The sequence below is a fragment of the Erpetoichthys calabaricus genome, chromosome 17, assembly GCF_900747795.2.
Source record: "Erpetoichthys calabaricus chromosome 17, fErpCal1.3, whole genome shotgun sequence".
Classification (NCBI taxonomy): domain Eukaryota; kingdom Metazoa; phylum Chordata; class Cladistia; order Polypteriformes; family Polypteridae; genus Erpetoichthys; species Erpetoichthys calabaricus.
Genome location: NC_041410.2, coordinates 53163768 through 53182566, shown reverse-complemented (window position 1 = coordinate 53182566; position 18799 = coordinate 53163768). Strand labels below are relative to the sequence as shown.

The window sequence follows — 18799 nt, the reverse complement described above, 5'->3', positions numbered from 1 at the left end:
TTATCCAGCTTCCACACCAGGGCACACAGTTTAAAATTCAATATGGTTAGGCATTTATTAAAAAAACCATACGTTAGATATTAGATACCCTTAGAGACAGGGGGAGAAGCACAGACATCGGGGAGAGGCTCGGAGTAGAGCCGCTGACCCTCTGCTTCGAGAGGAGCCGATTGAGATGGTTTGTGCTTCTGAAGGAGGAGACCCCAGGCTCGCTGGGAGGATTAGATCTCCCACATGGTCTGAGAAGGGGATAGAATTCCACAGTATGAGATGGCAAGAGAGGCTGGGGAAGGGCCTGTCCCCACGACTTGGTTTCAGATAAGCAGTGGAAAGTGAATGAATGAATGTTAGATATCTGTGGTGGGCTGGTGCCCTGCCCGGGGTTTGTCACCTGCCTTGTGCCCTGTGTTGGCTGGTATTGGCTCCAGCAGACCCCCGTGACCCTGTGGTTAGGATGTAGCGGGTTGGATAATGGATGTTAGATATTCCTCTCCATTACAGCCTCCCATGAATTGATGATGTCCTCCACCATTTACTACCTTGGGCCAAACAGGATCGCTGCCTTTAAGTTTCCAGATGCTGTTTTGGGGCTCAGTGGTTGATGAACTGTGGCGGCATAAGTGACAGATCTAAGATGGCTAACTGCCACTTATATTCTCAATGACTTTGATAATTGTATGATCTTCATTCTTGTCACTATCAGCACAGTTCTCACTTATGACCAACATGGTGGAATATTCTTAATTTCAATATGAATCTGTGCATTTCATTCTAATGGTCTCGGTGTATGCAGTCCAGACTGTTGCAGGACTAGTCCTGTCACGCAAGCTCAGATACTCTACCACAGTACATTTACGTTTGAATTTAATGGACTGCAGCTTGAACAATTAGGACTGAGCTGAAAGTTGTGAATGAGTCCAGTCAGCCTCACGCCTCTCTGGCTGTGCGTCACTTCTTGTCCTGGCCAGTCCCGTTTATTTTGGGCTGGATACCTTCCATATTGTGGTCAACAATGAGACAGACAGATTTCTGACCAGTGGGAAAGCAGTCTTTTCATTTTCAAATGTTAAAACAGCTTGAAGGCTGATTCATAATTCACGTGGAGACAATTTTTAAGTTCTTTGCATGAACCGAAGTGGAGAGGCACACACCTCTTGCTAGGGGTCTCTTTCTACTTGTTTCACACAGCAGAGTTACGATAATTGTGTGGGGTTAAAGCTAAAACAGCCCATCATTCTGCCTGCAGTTTGTCCCACATATCCTGAAGGTAACTGGTTTCCCGCCATCCTATGTTCTTGTTCTGACTTCTGAGCCTTCATTTATTTCATTCCTGCCCTCCTGCTTACGCTCTTGGCTTGTTATTACAATCACAATCCATCTTCTCATTCCATCTTACTTTAAATTGCTGCCATGCCATGTTTTTAAGGATGCTGGGAATATATTTTATATTATTGAAATTGTCTTCAGGTCTGGAAAAGGCGCAACAAATAGTAATTATAATGACACACGACAACAAAGTGAGGAACACAGCTTCCAATTAGTTTCAAATTTTTTTATTTTGGTGAATACAAAAAATATTTTTTTTTGCAGCTTCGATAAATAGTTTACATACAGTATAGCATTACATCATGTTTAGTGTCCTCTTGGTTTGTCATTTTCTGAGTTTAGTATATTAAGGAAATGCACACAAATCAAGCATGGAGTCAGAGGTATGTGTTTCTTTTTCCTATTTTTGTATATCTTATCAAATCACAGCAACACTTGATTTACATTATAAACTTCATTACATTTATTGACAAGTTTTCTTTCTGTAAAAAAAAAGAATAATAATAATAATCCAACAATAATAAAAAGGAACACTTCCATTCTTAGTGGCTCAAAACAAGCCAGAGACAGATTCATAAAGCAGCTGCTCCAAACAGGGCAGTAGGGACTGAAGGGGGTCCATCATCTAGCACAGGCTCCATAGGACCCCACCATGTCTAACGCTTCTGGAATTTGACGGCACAGATTATTTATTTCCTTTTCGAATGACAACGATCTACAGCCCATCAAACAGGCAGAGCTTCACGAGCCTCACACAAAACTACGTGTCGGGTAAAGGAAACAACCAAACAAAACTGTAGTTGTGTATGAAATCTGAGCGCAGCCAGAAAAGGCGGCGACGGCGAGCTAAGGACTAAGGCACAATTAAGCGACGCAGACAGGGTGAGAACGGGAAAAACAAAAACGCGGCCTTACCCAGGGGTGCGTACCTCCTTGAACGTGGCATGGTCAATGATGGACACGGCAGACACAATGTCATAGGGCAGGAGAGTCCTACACTGAATGGACATGAAACACTCTTTAATTATTTAATATGAGATCACTTCAAATGTGAGTATGCACAATTAAGTGTGAATATGATTAAAAAAAAGGGCAAAAATCTGGAAAGTGCTGGAGCTTCTCTCTGCCCAGGTATGCTGTCAAAGATAAATAATAAGAATGTAACATTTTAAGTAGGCTGCAAATGACGCTTCTCTCTCGTCGCTCCAATTCTCAAGGATTTTTGCTACTCTAAGGATGACAGTTCTTGGCAGGGCACCTTTTCCAGGGGGCGACTTCTCCATATTTCTACATGCTAGCAGCCCTACTCCAAAATCAGACGATGCTCAAATAATACAAGGAAATAATCAAACAGCTTTCGAAAAAGTGACCAGAAGTATATTCAGGATAGTTTTGGCATCTTCTACCTGACATCTAGTGAGGGTTCAGGAAGCAAACCGAGCAAAGTGTCAACTGGAAATCGCTTAAACCAAACCGTCAACGGCGAGAGGGGAGATGTGGGCAGTCCAGGACAGCAGAAATGAACTTCATTGCCTCTGTACTTATTAAATGGAAGATCGCTTTGTTATAATACAAAACCGTGGCAAACTCGAAAGAGCAAAAACACTTCACTACTAAGTAACGGCAGACCAAGAATTACAGATAATGAAAGAAGAATTCAGAGATTTCTGTATAACTTGCTCTACTACATTATTTTCTGTTAGAATTAAAACACAAAATTGTTCAAGAAAACTGTACACTTTTTTTTGCTTTCTACAATACTGTACGATAAGTAATAATCTAAACTCTAGTGGTGTATAAATGTCCCTGATATGCATTTTATATATATATTTACGTATATATATTTATATATATAGTGCATGCAAGGCCAAAGCCAATAACGAATTCATTTGTCAAAATCTCCCCATCTGAGGTTTAACGTCATTGCTACTGTGACACACGGCTGAGTTCAGTAGGCAGCTTCTTGCAAACAGAAGCGCAGAAGAAAAAAAACACAGCTGCGGCAGAAAGCAAAATATCGATATTCGATTGAGCCGTACTTCACGTTATCAGCAACAAGTGTTCCAATACAAAATCAATACCTGATGTTCAAAAGGCTAAAAACCTTTCAATTATTACACTGAAAAGAAAGTGAGTTTCATTCCGAGAAACTCTGCAGCAGCTGAATACGAGCGCTTGACCCACATTTGGTTTTTACGGCTTACCACATTGGTACAGTCATTTGATGACCCAGGGTGGGTGCCATTGCAACAGTTATCCTCATCTGTTTATTTATATATATATATATAATTTTTTTTGTTTGTTTTTTTACATTGGCAAATGTCTTTGGAAAATTATTTACATTTCAATGGGAAAATGTGAATTAAAAGAAAGGAGTTAAACAACAGTAAGACAGTTCTGAGAATGCACGAGAACTCGGACACACGGTGTACATTCAATTAAGAGCACAATGATTTGAAGCAGCAATTTTTAAGCTCCTTAATGCAGTACTGAGTACAAGTTTTCAAATACGGAATCTTGAATCACATAGTCTTCTGTTCTCACGTTTCCACTACATCTGCTCATGAAGATGTTCAGCTGTACTTAAGGTAAACCTCACTAACTGATTTAAGTTACTATTTACATTATTAACTGTAACAAGGAACACTGCACCAGAAAAACCCCACAAACTCCTCCAAACACAGGCTCCGTGACTCTCGACTACAAATGACAGCCACTTTAAGTTTATGGCACAATATTGACAAGTTTTGAATACTTGCTGGTTAACGATAGCTGCACACAGAGCGTAACTGATACTGACAGGCAAGTGTACACTTACTATTTTTGTATACTTACACTACCGCTATAAAGACTCGTTTGGTCTTCGGTGATACGTCCAACCAAGGAGTTATTAAGCGTTTAAGGAAAGAATCCTGTCTGCTCCTCAATGAGTCCCAGCACTTTCATAAGAACAGAGATTGGCTTCTACTGTAAGTGCCTTCATGTGGATGTCAGTTTGATGCTTTGGATGTGTGTATGACATTTGCTTTCCTCACTAGAATAAACTGGAATAACGTTCTTAACTGTAACACTCAAAAGTCATACCGGATTAAAAAAAAAAAAAAAAAAATAGTAGTACATCGTGACAGCCTTTCAATTCTCATCTTCCCTCAGCTCTGTCGGCAGGAACTTGTACTGCTGCTGCCTGATCTGAGCCAGCTTCTTCCTCGCCTCCTCCAGTTCCCGTTCTTTTCGAAGCATTTCCTCCTGTGCTGCGATGATCTGTTAAAAAGAAGAAGATCAGCACACACTTCGATGATGTCCGGGCACATACTGGTGCCATCAAACGGCAGCTTCAGCGGATTCAGGAGGCCACACAAGGTGTACAACTAGTTAATAAATATTTAATTTGGGCTTGTAAAATATACAGTGGAAAGCAAAGCAGTTCTGTAACTTTTACAAGTCTCTCTCTGTTGCTCTTACAATAAACAAAACTTTGTAGAATGTCTGTAAATGGTCTTGAGAAACAAAATGATTTTACAGCCATTCTAAAAGTACTCCATGTATAATGCTGGTCAAAAGATTTAGATCACCTCAGTTTTTCTTCAAGTTTGATCAGCTGAAATGCAATGAATGGCCTTAAATAATGAAAAGGTAAGCAGTACACTGCCACTTCTAAGAGTAAGAACGCTCTGTCTCATTTCATTTGTTAATTGCCATTACAATGGAATTTACAACTTTATACACTAGAATATTGTCCAAGTAGTATTTCAGAGGGTGTAGGAACTCATCCATCCCATCTATCCATTATCCAACCCGCTATATCCTAACTACAGGGTCACAGGGTCTGCTGGAGCCAATCCCAGCCAGCACAGGGCGCAAGGCAGGAACAAATCCTGGGCAGGGCACCAGCCCACCGCAGGGCACACACACAAACCCACACACCAAGCACACACCAGGGTCAATTGAGGATCACCAGTACACCTAACCTGCATGTCTTTGGACTGTGGGAGGAAACTGGAGCACCTGGAGGAAACCCACGCAGACACGGGGAGAACATGCAAACTCCACACAGGGAGGACCCGGGAAGCGAACCCGCGTCTCCTAACTGCGAGGCAGCAGTGCTACCCAATGCACCAACGTGCCGCCCTGTAGTAACTCAGTCTCTTCCAAATTTGCTTTAAGGCACACAGAGGGAGTTTAAGTAATCAACAGAAGTTGGGACACCTGTGCAAATTTGTTGGCTTCAACTTGCAAGTCTTCATTTACTTTATTTGTGGCTGAACATCTGTAGTTTGTAACCTGTTAGTTGCTCCCTGAAGAAGGCCCAATTGTAACATTCTCATATTTGTTTTTTTTCAGTTTTTGCTAACCTAAAATTGAAATTTAAACCTCTGTCAGTTTACTGCTTACCTTTTCACCATTTTAGGTCATTCATTGCATTTCAACTGATTAATCTGAAGAAAAACTGCAAAAATGGAGATGTTCTAAAACTTTTGAGCAGTAGTATAATCTGTAATTAAAAAATAATTAAAACATGAAATGAGCCATATAGTCACTGATTTAACATTTCATACTTGCCATTTTAGTTAAATCATAAAAAAAAATAATTAGGAATAATCCTCAAAGCACGCAAAATTCTAGAATTAACAACACAAATCAATTTTAAAATCACAAGAGAGGCTGTGTAAGTGTATTACTAGCCATTAGTGCCCCCTAGTGGGGATTTGCATACATGGTTGTGGACACAATGGCTTCTACTGTCACAGCTGCACAAAACACTTCTATGCACTCAGTTCACCCATATACAGTACATTACGAGATTGTTCTCTGCACTGAAAATTAAAAGTATTTCACATTTAATCCCATCTCTGAAACTTCAAATGTATTATGACAAACATACAGTTTGGACTGCTCTGTCTTTATTCATAAACAATATAAAAGTTACAAAGTGAAACAATTTACAGTCCCTCTCATTGTTCCCTATGTATTTCACATTCATACCTGAGCAATGCCGCCGACAAATTTCGTTTTCACCACAACGCTGTCATCATCCGTCTTGTCAAATGCTGCCTTCTGTGCTGCTCTCACCAAGCTGTCGGACGCTCGCTTGACAGCATTTCCAGCAGCCTAAAAATGACAAAGACGCTATTTAAAGCAGAGTAGCATACAGGCTATAGTTCAGGTTTCTCTTCTTGGGTAAAATCTACATTCATGACTATCCCATCAAAGGAGAAACAGTGCAAAAATGGGACTCATGGGAGAGGAGCAAGACAGGAACTCACAGAAGACTGCAGCGGCTACTTCTTTACTGTGCTTCAGCGTGCTTTCAGAATATTTCTACTTGGCTTGATTATAACATTTTCTGTTTACTTTCTCTTTAATACATTTTTAAATGCAAATGGTTACATTTTCTCTGATATATTTTGCTGGAAACATTCATTCCTTACCAATATTAAACCATAAGACAAAAGGGCTACACGAGTACACACAATGCTTTACTCAGTCAATTATCTAAAATAATTATATTAATTTAGAGTAATATTTTAGATGAATAAGAAATCTAAAATAATCCCCCTGCTTTAGGAATATTTGTTTATATATTTGTACAAAGAACCTGGGATAACTTTCAAATGCGCACTACTGTTGCTGACACCTGATCATCTGCTCAGTCGTTCCAAGTACGCGTCGGGGTGGGACGGGATGGGATGTTGGGGACATGCTGACATGTTCAGACTCTATCCTCACAGCAGACTGCGAGTTTTGAGATTTTATTCGATGGAATATTTAATATCGTTTACTATTTTCCAGGGTTAGTCATTATATTCCTTTGTTATCTCCATTCTGTGTGACAACATAAGTTTAAAAATCTTTATGGGCCATAACTACAAACTTCATGGAGCAAGTAACATACAAAATGTGTTGGGTAGGTCAGTTACAACATCCCTGGTAATATGTTCCTGTACTGTGTGTGGTGGAGACAATGGTTCCAATAATTTAACGTTTTGCCCATGATTACTCTTACCACATACATTGACTTCAACATCTTGGCATAGTTAGAGACACCAGAAACACCTTGAAATTTGTTCTCTAATTTACTCAATGTAGGAACGATTAAGAATAATTCCTTATCACAATATGTTTAGGCAAACACAGTCAGGAACAAATAAACTATCTGGAGCTCTTCCGGGAGTAATGTTTGCTTGTAAAGCTTTCATAAATATTTGTTTGTATGTGGCTGACCTAGTATTTTTATTTTTTTATCCCTAGAAATTATGAGCTCTGTTTTATCTTCTACTTCCCTATTTTATGGTTTTTATGGATCTTATCTGTTACATTATTTTATTAGATGTTTTAGTTATTTAATCTATATGTACTTGTTTTAATTATGCTGTTGAGCTGCTAGATCACCTAAATTTCCCTTTGTGAATTAATAAAAAGTTCTCTTATTACTTCAGAATATTTAGCACTGTTCAGTAGAGAAGTTGGGTTGTACTCAACAGCAATGAATCCAAAGTAGCTACTTTTACCCCACCTTTAAAATTTATGAACAATATTTATTTATTTATTCATATGTGATGGATGTAAATGTTTCCTGCCAGTAAAGTTTGCTTCGATTTGATTTGAAAATATTTTAATCGCTATCATTAACATTTACCTGGTGGAGAAGTTTGTTATTAGGCCAGATGCTGATAATTTCTACTTTTATTGGGTATTCCTAATAAGCAGGAGACAAGCTGCACCCGTCCACAAGTAGAGATAAATGCTTAAAATGATAACAGCTAATTTTTCCCTAACTGGGTGCAAATGCAGTTTCTGTTAGAGTTGATTTTTACTGTTAAATATGATTTCCATTATTTGATTATAAATTGTTGATTATATCCTTGTTAGTGGTTAGTGTTTGCCATTAGCACTCTTAGAAAGCAGTTTGATTAAAGCCTTTCAATGTGTGACTAGGTCCTACTGTGCTGCACTGCTAATCTGTGTACAAGATAAGAGATAAGAAACCACCATAATACAGAGCAGAAGATGTTCTGAATCCGAGGGTCCATTTATCAGGAAATTGCAAGGACAGGAGAAATGCCCCCTAATCATGTACTCCCGTCTTTAACTGCATATGTAAGAAGTGCAATCTTCTGCGCTGACTCCATGCATGTGTCAAGAAAGATGTTCTTCCTATCCTGAACTGGCTGTGTGAATTAGACTTTGACAGTCTGAAAAGCAGACATTAACAAAAATGTGCTGAGTACCTTCTAAGTGAATAAAAAATTACTATTACTTGTAAGCACTTTGGGAACATGGAGTGAACAAATTGATGGATAACATCTTGGAATGGAAGCGATGATCTCAGAAATCCATAACTATGAGCACATTCTGTACTTCTAACTGCTCAGAATTCATGCCGCTGCTGGAATTTTTAAAATCCTGCCATCTGTCCTTTAAAGAAATGAGCTATAAAGCTATAAACTGGAAAGTGTGTGACAACAAGTGATGAGCAAAAAAAAAGGTACACTTCGATTTGTATACAGTTTCATAAGATTAGTCCTAGTTTTTGTGGATGATTTTGAAATTGCAACTTGCAAAAACCGCCAGAAAGTGTTTTGGGGGACTTAATGTTTTCATTTTGGGGTTTAAAACAATAAATATTGCTCATAAAAGCGTTGTTCTCACTTACATGTCTACCTGTGTTCTTTCCTGCACTTGATCTGTCGCAGATCCATAAAATCAATTCTACTTGCTCCTTTCGTTCACATCAATACGTTTCTAAAAATTGTGACATGCTACATATTTCCAGGGACGTGCGGTCAGGGGAGGCAGGTGATTCAGAGCCTCACCTGTCATCATGAAAAGTAAAAACATTTTATGATAGCATAAAATAAATTTGTCCACTGGTCTGTGCTATAAATTTGTTTTCTGTATTATTCCAATAACTTTGATCATTTTTATAGTCAAAATCACTGAATTGGCGCATTTCCTGATCAAATACAGGAAAGAAACGCGAGGGGCGGCAGTGACGAACCGAGCCTCCCATCGGACTGCGCTCTCCCTCACACACGGGGTTGATGCATGGAATTGGCGTGTGCCTGTTGCTGTCTATCTGTATGTTGCCAATATAATGTTTGCAGACATATTTATTATACACCCTGACTTTCCACAGTCTGCCTAATATCTTTAATGAATGTGTGTGATATATTTAGTCTTGCTGAAAGGACATAAAACCACAGTGAAAAGGCTCAAGATGAGGCAGACAGTACCGTGGTGCCCTGAAGGGGGCGCATGTGAGCCCAACAGGTGCTTGTTGCTGCTGTTCTTCTACGCAGAAGCGCCAATAAGTTAGTGATATCAGAAAGTCAAGTGCACTGCAGCGGTCTGTTTATTTTTATTTTTTTGTTCCGACTGACTGCAAAAATGGAAGATTAAGACTTTTAAAACTAAAGGAAAATAAGGAGGACTTTTACAAGAAAGTGACGGAGATTTTCATGGAGAAGGAGAGGCGCATGGACTTCATTTACAAATAAAGGTCAGACCATAAACAGATTTCAATGTTATAAAAAACGGAATCAGACTAATAAAAAAACAATCCAATATTTAAAAACTACATTTTGACCTTAAATAAAATATTCTTTTGTTCTTTATTATTCTTTTGTTGAACAGTCTGTATTAAAATTGATTAAAGCATCAGAATTAAAAGCTATTAAAAACAAGTAAATATTTCAATTAAAGTCAAAATTGAAATTATTTTTTTTTGTACACCACTCAGTACTTTCATTTGTATTGAATGAGTATGAATTGTGGAATTGCAATGGCAAATTTAGAACACGTGGAGGGTGCAGCGCAAACAGGCTCTCTCTCGCCGCTATAAATGTGACGTTCTTTCTTAGCCAAATATGAACCTTACCTCTCTGTGTGTAAAGAATGCTGATGTGATATGAAACATAACCAGTAGTCATTGTGCATGCTGGCTGCCAGTTGAATGGTGAATAAGCTACTCTTTGGGGTTCATATATTTGTAAATCTGACTCTGAAGGAGTCCATGCCTCACGAGCCATGAACCGCACCGCACGTCACTGCATATTTCTCACACAAAGACTTGCTAAAACGTGGCATCATGAACATTACTTTGTTTTTTTCCCCACAGATAATCTCAGTACCCCTGGAGAATTGATGCTGCCAAATCCCTCTTTCCACCATTACCTAGCAAACACCTTATCCTAGTTGAGGATATGCCCACTTTTGGTGAATATTTTATTTTTTCCACTCGAGAGCTTTATCTAAATACTAAACGACAAGCAGCCACATGCAGAATTAATACACAAAAACACTTCCAGATGATACCTAAATGCCTTACTTCTTGTGTCAATGGCATAAATTTCACTGGAAGTGATATTCCACCAATTTGTGTAACACTGACAAAACAATGGCTGAATTTTGAAGTTGAACAAAATTACCATAATCCTCCAGGACTCTTATTGGCAACTGAGCAACCAACAAATATCGTATCTAAACTGCACATCCATGTTGAGTTTTATATGCTTAGCTATCATTATTGCTATGGCTATGACATGTGGGTCACCAAGCCTCTTTGGAATGTTGGAAGATGGCATCTGTACAGTCTTCTACCAGAGCTGGACTTACACTGGCAAATCACACACCACTACAGCCTTCAACACTTGCCTTAAAGGTTATGTCTGTGAAATTATTACAATATTCATGAAATGTAACAAAACAGCAGTGATTTTCTAGTAGCTTACTAGATTTTACTTCAGGCCTTTGGACGTTTTGCTTAATCTACCTTTGATTTGATTTCTTTGTTTGGCTGATCGCTGCACGCTTGATAGCCTGAGACACACAAATACACAGTTCTTTGTGAAAAATACCATAGAAGCTGTTTTTCTGTCCACTGTAACCATTTCCATTGAATATTTACAATCCCACAGCTAAACTAAGGAGTAATTTTATTGTTTTTGCTGCTCTTCCAAGTACATATCAAGATCGTCTGTGCTTGTGTTGCATTACCTACCTGCAATCTTCTCATTGCTTCAGAGTCTTGATCTGCCTTCACTTTACAGGCTACCAGGAGTTGTGCTGTGGATGCAGCTACTTGCTTGGCTGAAGAAATTAATTTTTCCTCACTGGCATGACCTTGAACAGATGCATTGGCAGCTTCACAAAGGTTACTAGTAGCAGCTGCCACCATGCGAGCCTAGGTGGGGGAACGTAAAAAACAGTCATAAAGCATTGCATGCATGCAAAAAAAATAAGCTTTTTCAGTCCTGCTTTAAGAAAACAGAAAATGGTTTTGTTGCTCATACTTACAGCAGAAATGAGTCCTTGGGACCACTGGCCATCATCTACGGCATTAGCTGGAATGGATCCCACCTTAAAAGAAAGCAAAGCATCTCAAGTCAAAGTCTGCCATTTGTGTGGATTCCTATGATGTAACAGTGCTCATTATGGAAGCCTTGATATTTTTCTTGACCTATCCACTTGTGAGCTCAGCAGCCATCTCAGAAGTATAGTTTATGACACTTGTGCAGGTACATTGTTGTCGGCACTCATTTAATAAATAACATCAGTCTAAGAGTGAACAGATTCCTTATAAGCCATCTATGCTAAAGCAATCAGTTCATGTTGGAAAATGCTGATTCAATTCCTCAAAACTAATTTCCACTGACAAAAAACTGAAAACAATATGGGTGTAAAATACTGATTGATCTAGTTTGTTTGCCTCAATCATGCATTTTTTTTTTCACAAGCTAAAAACGTAATCAATTAACTATGTCTGACAGTCTCAACTAAAGGGACAAAAAATATGAGAGCAACAGGATAGTCTCGAACCCTCTGCTGCTCTATATTTGACTATTTAAGCTTAAAATAAGGGACCCTAAATAAATAACCCTCTTAATGCAATTCAGTCCATCACAGCAGCACTGAGCACAAGGCAGAAAAATATCTCTGGACGGGGTGCCAATCCATCACCAGGCCCAACCATGCTCAAACTCGCACTAACACTTACACAATTCAGAGTCAGCGATTAACCTAAAGTGCATGTTTTTGTGAATGTTGGAGGAAAGCCAGACCACCCAGAGGATAATCCACCCAGGCAAATGAAGAATGTGCAGACTCTAAATAGATTGGTATGGCCAGCAATAAGTCCATCTCCAATAATTAATATGGGCTATCCTTAACTGATGACAAAGCAAGGAAACAACTGATAAAGCTACGCACAGGAAAAGCCAGAGGACCGGATGGAGTCAGTCATCAAATTCTTAAGGACTGTGCTGACAAACTTTGTGTTGTCCTCTGCTACCTCTTCAGTCTAACTCTGAGGCTCCAAAAACTGGCACTGCTGTGGAAAACACTATTCAAAGGAAAAAGTGCTGCGTTGCTTAATGACTATAGACCAGTGGGCCTTATGTACCACATCATAAAGACCTTTCAGAGGCTGGTCATGGACTACATGAGTCATATTGTGAAAGATCACTTGGGTCCAGCTGCACTATCAGACAAAGACAGACATGTAAGATACAATTATCTGTCTGTTCCACAATTATACCCAACTGGGCAAAGCTGGCTGCACTGTGTATACTTTTTGGTTTTCTCTGGTTCTTCAGTACCATACAGCCATCCTTGCTAAGGGGTAAACTCAGTGATATGTAGGTGGATGAGCCTATGGTGTCCTGGATAATGGACTATCTGTTGGGCGGAACGCATTTTGTGAGACTCCAGGGGCCTCATGCATAACGGCGTGCGTAGAATTCACACTAAAACATGGCGTAAGGACAAAAGCGGAAATGTTCTTACGCACAAAAAAATCCAGATGCATAAATCTGTGGATTCGCCAATTTCCACATTCTTCCGGTACATAAATCCTGGTCAGCGTGAAAAGTAATGCATGTGCCTGCTGCCACTCCCCAACTCCTCCCAGAATTACGCCTCTTTGAATATGCAAATCAATATAAACAGCTCCTTAAGCTTAGCGTTCCGTGAAAAGGCAATGGCAAAAGCACGGGGGAAAATAGAATCATTTCAGCGAATACCAATCGGAGGCAAGGAAAAACAAACTATTTGTTGGTTTAAACAGTGGTATAAACAACAAAAGGAAGTTGATCGAGTGACATAGAATGTCGGAGAAACTTGAAAACTCAAGTTCACAAAGTTGCACAGTGCCGAAATAAAAAAAGAAGTTGTCATATTTCAAAGTTGCAGTGAAAAGTCGAATTGTAGCCCACTGTCTGAGTGTCATATGAAAGCTTATTAGGGTACAGAGAAAAGAAAAAAAAATAGGGATACAGTGGGGAAAAAAGCTTGAAATTTCCACTTTAATCACGTAGTTTATTTTGTCATTAAAGTAGAACATCATAAACTTCATCTTAAAATCGTTTAATTCCACTGTTCATGCCTCATGCAAGATTGTTGCTGCGCCATGCGCGACCTTCGATGAAAAAATTTATTCCAGCAGTACTGTATCTTTTAAACATACTAATACCCAATTCCTGTCCTTCCTTTTCTTTCTCCAAATAACCAATCGCCACACAATCAGCTCTGTAATAGATGTAAAGCCATCTGTAAGCTTAGAATGCCAGTTCTTCAAAACTTTTAAGGAACACTGAAATATCTTCATAGTACATGTTTAATTATTCTATCCATTTATCGTTCCAGTGTCGCACCAGCCCCAGCAAGAATACAGCGCAAGGCAGGAACAATCCGTGAACGGAGCGCCAGCTCCTTGCTAGTGCTGCGACACCATGTCCTCACATGTTTAATTATTAAAAATATAGATTATTTAAGTGATGTTAACATTTTATCTGTATAATGTAATAAACATATTTTGCTGCATTTCATCTCAAAACGATATCGCCATCATATGTAAATACGCGCTAAAGTGGATCAGGTTGTGCAATAGTATACAGTGATCCCTCGCTATATCGCGCTTCGTCTTTCGTGGCTTCACTCCATCGCGGATTTTAAATGTAAGCATATGTGAATATATATCGCGGATTTTTCACTGCTTCGCGGATGTCTGCGGTCTACAGTATGTGTGCTTCCTCAGTTGATTTCCCATTTGAATTCAAACAAGGGACGCTATTGGCGGATGGCTGAGAAGCTACCCAATCAGAGCACGCGGTTAAGCTCCTGGGTGCTGTGCTAACTCTCGAGCGTCTCGCGACCATTCTACGAATGGCAAAAGATCTCCAGACATCAGTTGAAGAATGGGACCCGCAAATGATTCGTTCTTTGCAATTTAAAAATGCTCTTGACAGCGCCACGGAAGTGTATAGGAACCTCTTTACACAAATGAAAAAGCAGCGCCAGCAACTGCCCATCACGATGTTCCTTACACGCAAAACACTGCCTAGTACGCCTTCAGTGGAAGAAGACGACGGCGGTGCTACACAGTCGCCTGAAGAGGCTCCTTTAGAACAGCTGTGACAGTCCAGTAAATAGCATCGTTATCTGACAAGTTGGTGAGTACCCAAAACTATTTTTCTACGTACTTAGTACATGTATGTACGTTTATTGTAACTGTGCACACATTTTATACAATTTTTTCCTGGCATTGTTGGTATTTATTGCCGGTGGCCTGTCTATTGTAATGGCTGTAACAAATGTGATATCGGAGACGCTCTACAGTATCTTTAAAATAACATTTTGGTTTTATGTACAGCATTTACATGTTATAGATTTTTCACGTATTTTTATATTACCTACTCAATTACAATATGTTTAAAACTGTATTATGTATTAAATGAAACTCCTCAATGATATACGATACGTATGTTTGTGAGTAGTATATAAACTGTGTTTACATACATAATTTCAACGAATCTTACCTAATAACTAAGGGAATATAAAGGGTTTATGCTGTATAATTGTATGGGGAATATTTATAAACCATGTGGGAGAGTTTAAAAGGACTTAAAACATATAAAAATAACCATATAAACATATTGTTTCTACTTCGCGGATTTTCTTATTTCGCGGGTGGCTCTGGAACGCAACCCCCGCGATGGAGGAGGGATTACTGTAACTGTATTGCAAGTTTACAGTGAGGTAATTGTACTTATAAGTACAAACAGTTTTACCAGGATCACTTGATGGACTGATTGAGTGCATTTATAGTTCTTGGGATGAAACGGTTTCTGAACTGCTAGGTCCATACAGGAAAGGCTCTGAAGCGTTTGCCGTATGAGAGCAGTTCAAAGAGGCAGCATGTGCTTGATGCTGTATAATGATAATTCTCTTTCCAAACAGCTGCTGTACAGCTGTGATTCCACACTCAGATACAGTGATATAAATACACCGAGTGGTGCAGTGAGAGTAATATGGGAAAAGATGATCCGCTGTGGTAACCCTGACGGGAGCAGCTGAAAGAAGAAGAAGGTGCAGTGAGAGTAACAACGCTAAAGCAGCTGTGGTATTTTGAATAGTCTGGCTATTCCGTGGACCATTATATTGTTACCGGTTAATTACAATCAGCCTTAAACTAATAAATAATATGCGGTTAATTTCAGTGTATTTGATTAAACCACGTCAGAGATGTGGATCTAAAAAAGAAAGGGAAACCGCACTGGAACAAAAGCACTGCTTTGATGCTGGGTGCCACCAGTTTGCAAAACCGAGTGCAGAACTTGGGTATGCCAGGATTTCAGCTGGTGTGAAAATGTGCGTGGCTTTACGCCAAGTTTAGGTTTTATACATCGCGATTTGAGGGTGGAAACAGGAGTACAAAACATTTTTGTGCATACGCACCATTTATACATGAGACCCCAGGACTCTCATATTGATGAGATATGGGTGATGTCTCTGATATGGATGAGAGCAACACTGGTGCACCACAACGAACAGCCATATCTCCTGTTCCCTTGCCCCTGTACATCTTGGACTATAAATAAAACATCAGGTGGTCTTGCCACTTGCACAAATTCTCACATGATTCTGTACTAATGGTTTGCATTGACAAGAGGTATGAGAGAATACAGGAGTTATGTGGACAGTTTTGATTTTTGGTGCAAAGACAATTGTGTACATCTTAAAATCAGTATAATCAAGGGGCTGATTATTGACTTTCACTTCACTAAAGAGCCTCTACGTTCGGTCACTATTCAGGAAGTGGATTTTGAGGTGGTGCACTTGGGAGTCCACATCAATGGCAGGCTGGACAGGTCTTGTAGCACAAAAGAACTATAGAAGAAATGGCACAATGGGCTCTTTTTCCTTTAATATGGGAAGTGACATCCTTCACATCCTTAACCACTCTGTGATGGCCACTGCAATTTTCTGTACTGTGGTGTGCTGGGCTGGTAACTTCACTTCAAGAGAGGCCCACCGAATCAACACGCTGATTAAGAATGCAGACTCAGTTATGGGATGCACTCCTGACCTGGTGGAGGGAGTAGTGGAGGAAACAATGAAAATGAAATTGAGTACCATTATGAACAATGATGTACATCCTCTCTGTGACACACTAGCATCGAGAAATTTTAGCCAATGGATTCAAGAAACGCTACTGGGTCTCCTTCATACTTATTTATAATGCCTGTTTATACCAATTTATAGTGCCATACTGTGACTCCTCTTTTATCTTTGGTCAACTCAGAAAGTTTTATTCCGTTTTGTGTTTGTGTGTATCTGAGAGGAGTGTTGTTGTTGTCACAGTATTAACTGAGAGACAGAGACAGAGAGTGGTTAGGAGCACACGCTGATACAGCGCAATGCCACACCAACCACACAATGAGCCACCTCAGGATCCCAGATTTAGACCTGAATGCAGCCATGCAACGGGTGACACCTCAGCACCACACAAGTTCAGATGGAATGGAACCATTGTGAGGTATTTACTGAGCTTCTGTAAAAAGCTAAAGTATGTACAGTACATACATGTGTACAAACTGTTATGTGCGACAATGAAAAGGGACAACTTTTAGAATAACAGAATTCACCAGGAGAAAAGACATGCTAGGGGTTGAATTCTGTTTTGTTAGGTTGTGTCTTATTTTGTGTTCCCGCTTTCTTTTTTAACTTTCTGATATTTTTAACTATGAATGTCAAAGCCACAAAAATAATCTAAAGCACTAATAATGAATAATAACAACAATCATGTAGTAAATTCTTTTGGTTTATCCACAAACTCGGACAACAGGGAAGTGCGCCGTGCAGACCTTTTACCCCGTTGCAGAGATTCATCAGTGTTGCGTACCTCCGGGGGTTGTTACATAATGTTATAACAACTGATTCTCAAAATGGCATCAGCTGGAAAAACAAAGAAGGCATCAGAAAAGGAGACAAAAAATATATAAATATTAGGAATGACTTCCAACTAGAAAAGTGCTGGCAAAATTGGGCTCTGTGACCCCTTAAACATATATGCAGATAGAAAGTTTAACTAACAGAATTCTATGAGAAGAGAAAATAATTTAAAACGAACCTAAATCATAGCACTGTCTATCTATCTATCTAGACATTGACCGGATGTGGAATTTAAACCCAGAACTATGGATACACAAGGGAGCAGCACCAGGAGGAGGCGGTTGAGAGCATGCTCCGATTACAGCATGTTGCCGCACCCACCACTTGACGAACCACCCGGATTGGGACCCGAGTGCAGCCATACAACAGGTGACACCTCAGCACCACACTGGAAAAGCATGAAGTTTTTTGCAGTGGCTAGAATGCCAATCCTACCATTAACCCCCCAAGTTTCCCTGCAAGTTGGAGGACCTGCTTGTAGGGCTAGATGCAGATTAATGTCATACGCAGAACGGAGCAATTACAGGTTAAGGGTCTTGCTCAAGGGCCCAGTGGAGTGAGATATAGTGGCTATAAAAATGGTGTGTGACCCTAAGTTTATTAAAAACATGAGTGCTACAAAAATAAATGACAAAGTTCCATACCTTTTGAACTGTTAATGTTAGATGCATGACATATTTAGTACAGTAGAACCTAAGTATCCAAGGCAATTTGGACCAACGTTATCTTGTGGCTAATTTAACTCATGTTTTGAAACAATGACACTGTAGAGGACAAGCAGGCTTAAATTATTGAGGGAGCCTGAGCATCCTTTCTAAAAAGAGTGGGCAAAAATGCAGAATTGTGCATTTACTGTGAAACTACAGGCTGCACGGTGGTGCAGTGGGTAGCGCTGCTGCCTCGCAGTTGGGAGACCTGGGGACCTGGGTTCGCTTCCCGGGTCCTCCCTGCGTGGAGTTTGCATGTTCTCCCCGTGTCTGCGTGGGTTTCCTCCGGGTACTCCGGTTTCCTCCCACAGTCCAAAGACATGCAGGTTAGGTGGATTGGTGATTCTAAATTGGCCCTAGTGTGTGCTTGGTGTGTGGGTGTGTTTGTGTGTGTCCTGCGGTGGGTTGGCACCCTGCCCGGGATTGGTTCCTGCCTTGTGCCCTGTGTTGGCCGGGATTGGCTCCAGCAGACCCCTGTGACCCTGTATTCGGATTCAGTGGTTTGGAAAATGGATGGATGGATGTGAAACTACATG

General features: G+C 39.9%; 1 protein-coding gene across 2 annotated transcripts in view; it reads right to left on the bottom strand.

Moving 5' to 3' along the window:
* Positions 1 to 1537: 1537 nt before the first annotated feature.
* The window catches only part of tln2b (talin 2b), a 316938-nt gene continuing 299676 nt past the window's right edge, over positions 1538 to 18799 (bottom strand). For both annotated transcript variants that reach the window (XM_028823593.2, XM_051920301.1), the window contains 4 exons: positions 11623 to 11685; positions 11327 to 11509; positions 6310 to 6435; positions 1538 to 4587 (listed from right to left, as the gene is read on the bottom strand). In XM_028823593.2, the coding sequence (XP_028679426.2) occupies positions 4459 to 4587; positions 6310 to 6435; positions 11327 to 11509; positions 11623 to 11685 (501 nt within the window). In that variant the 3' untranslated portion in view covers positions 1538 to 4458. The remainder of the gene's footprint in view (positions 4588 to 6309; positions 6436 to 11326; positions 11510 to 11622; positions 11686 to 18799) is intronic.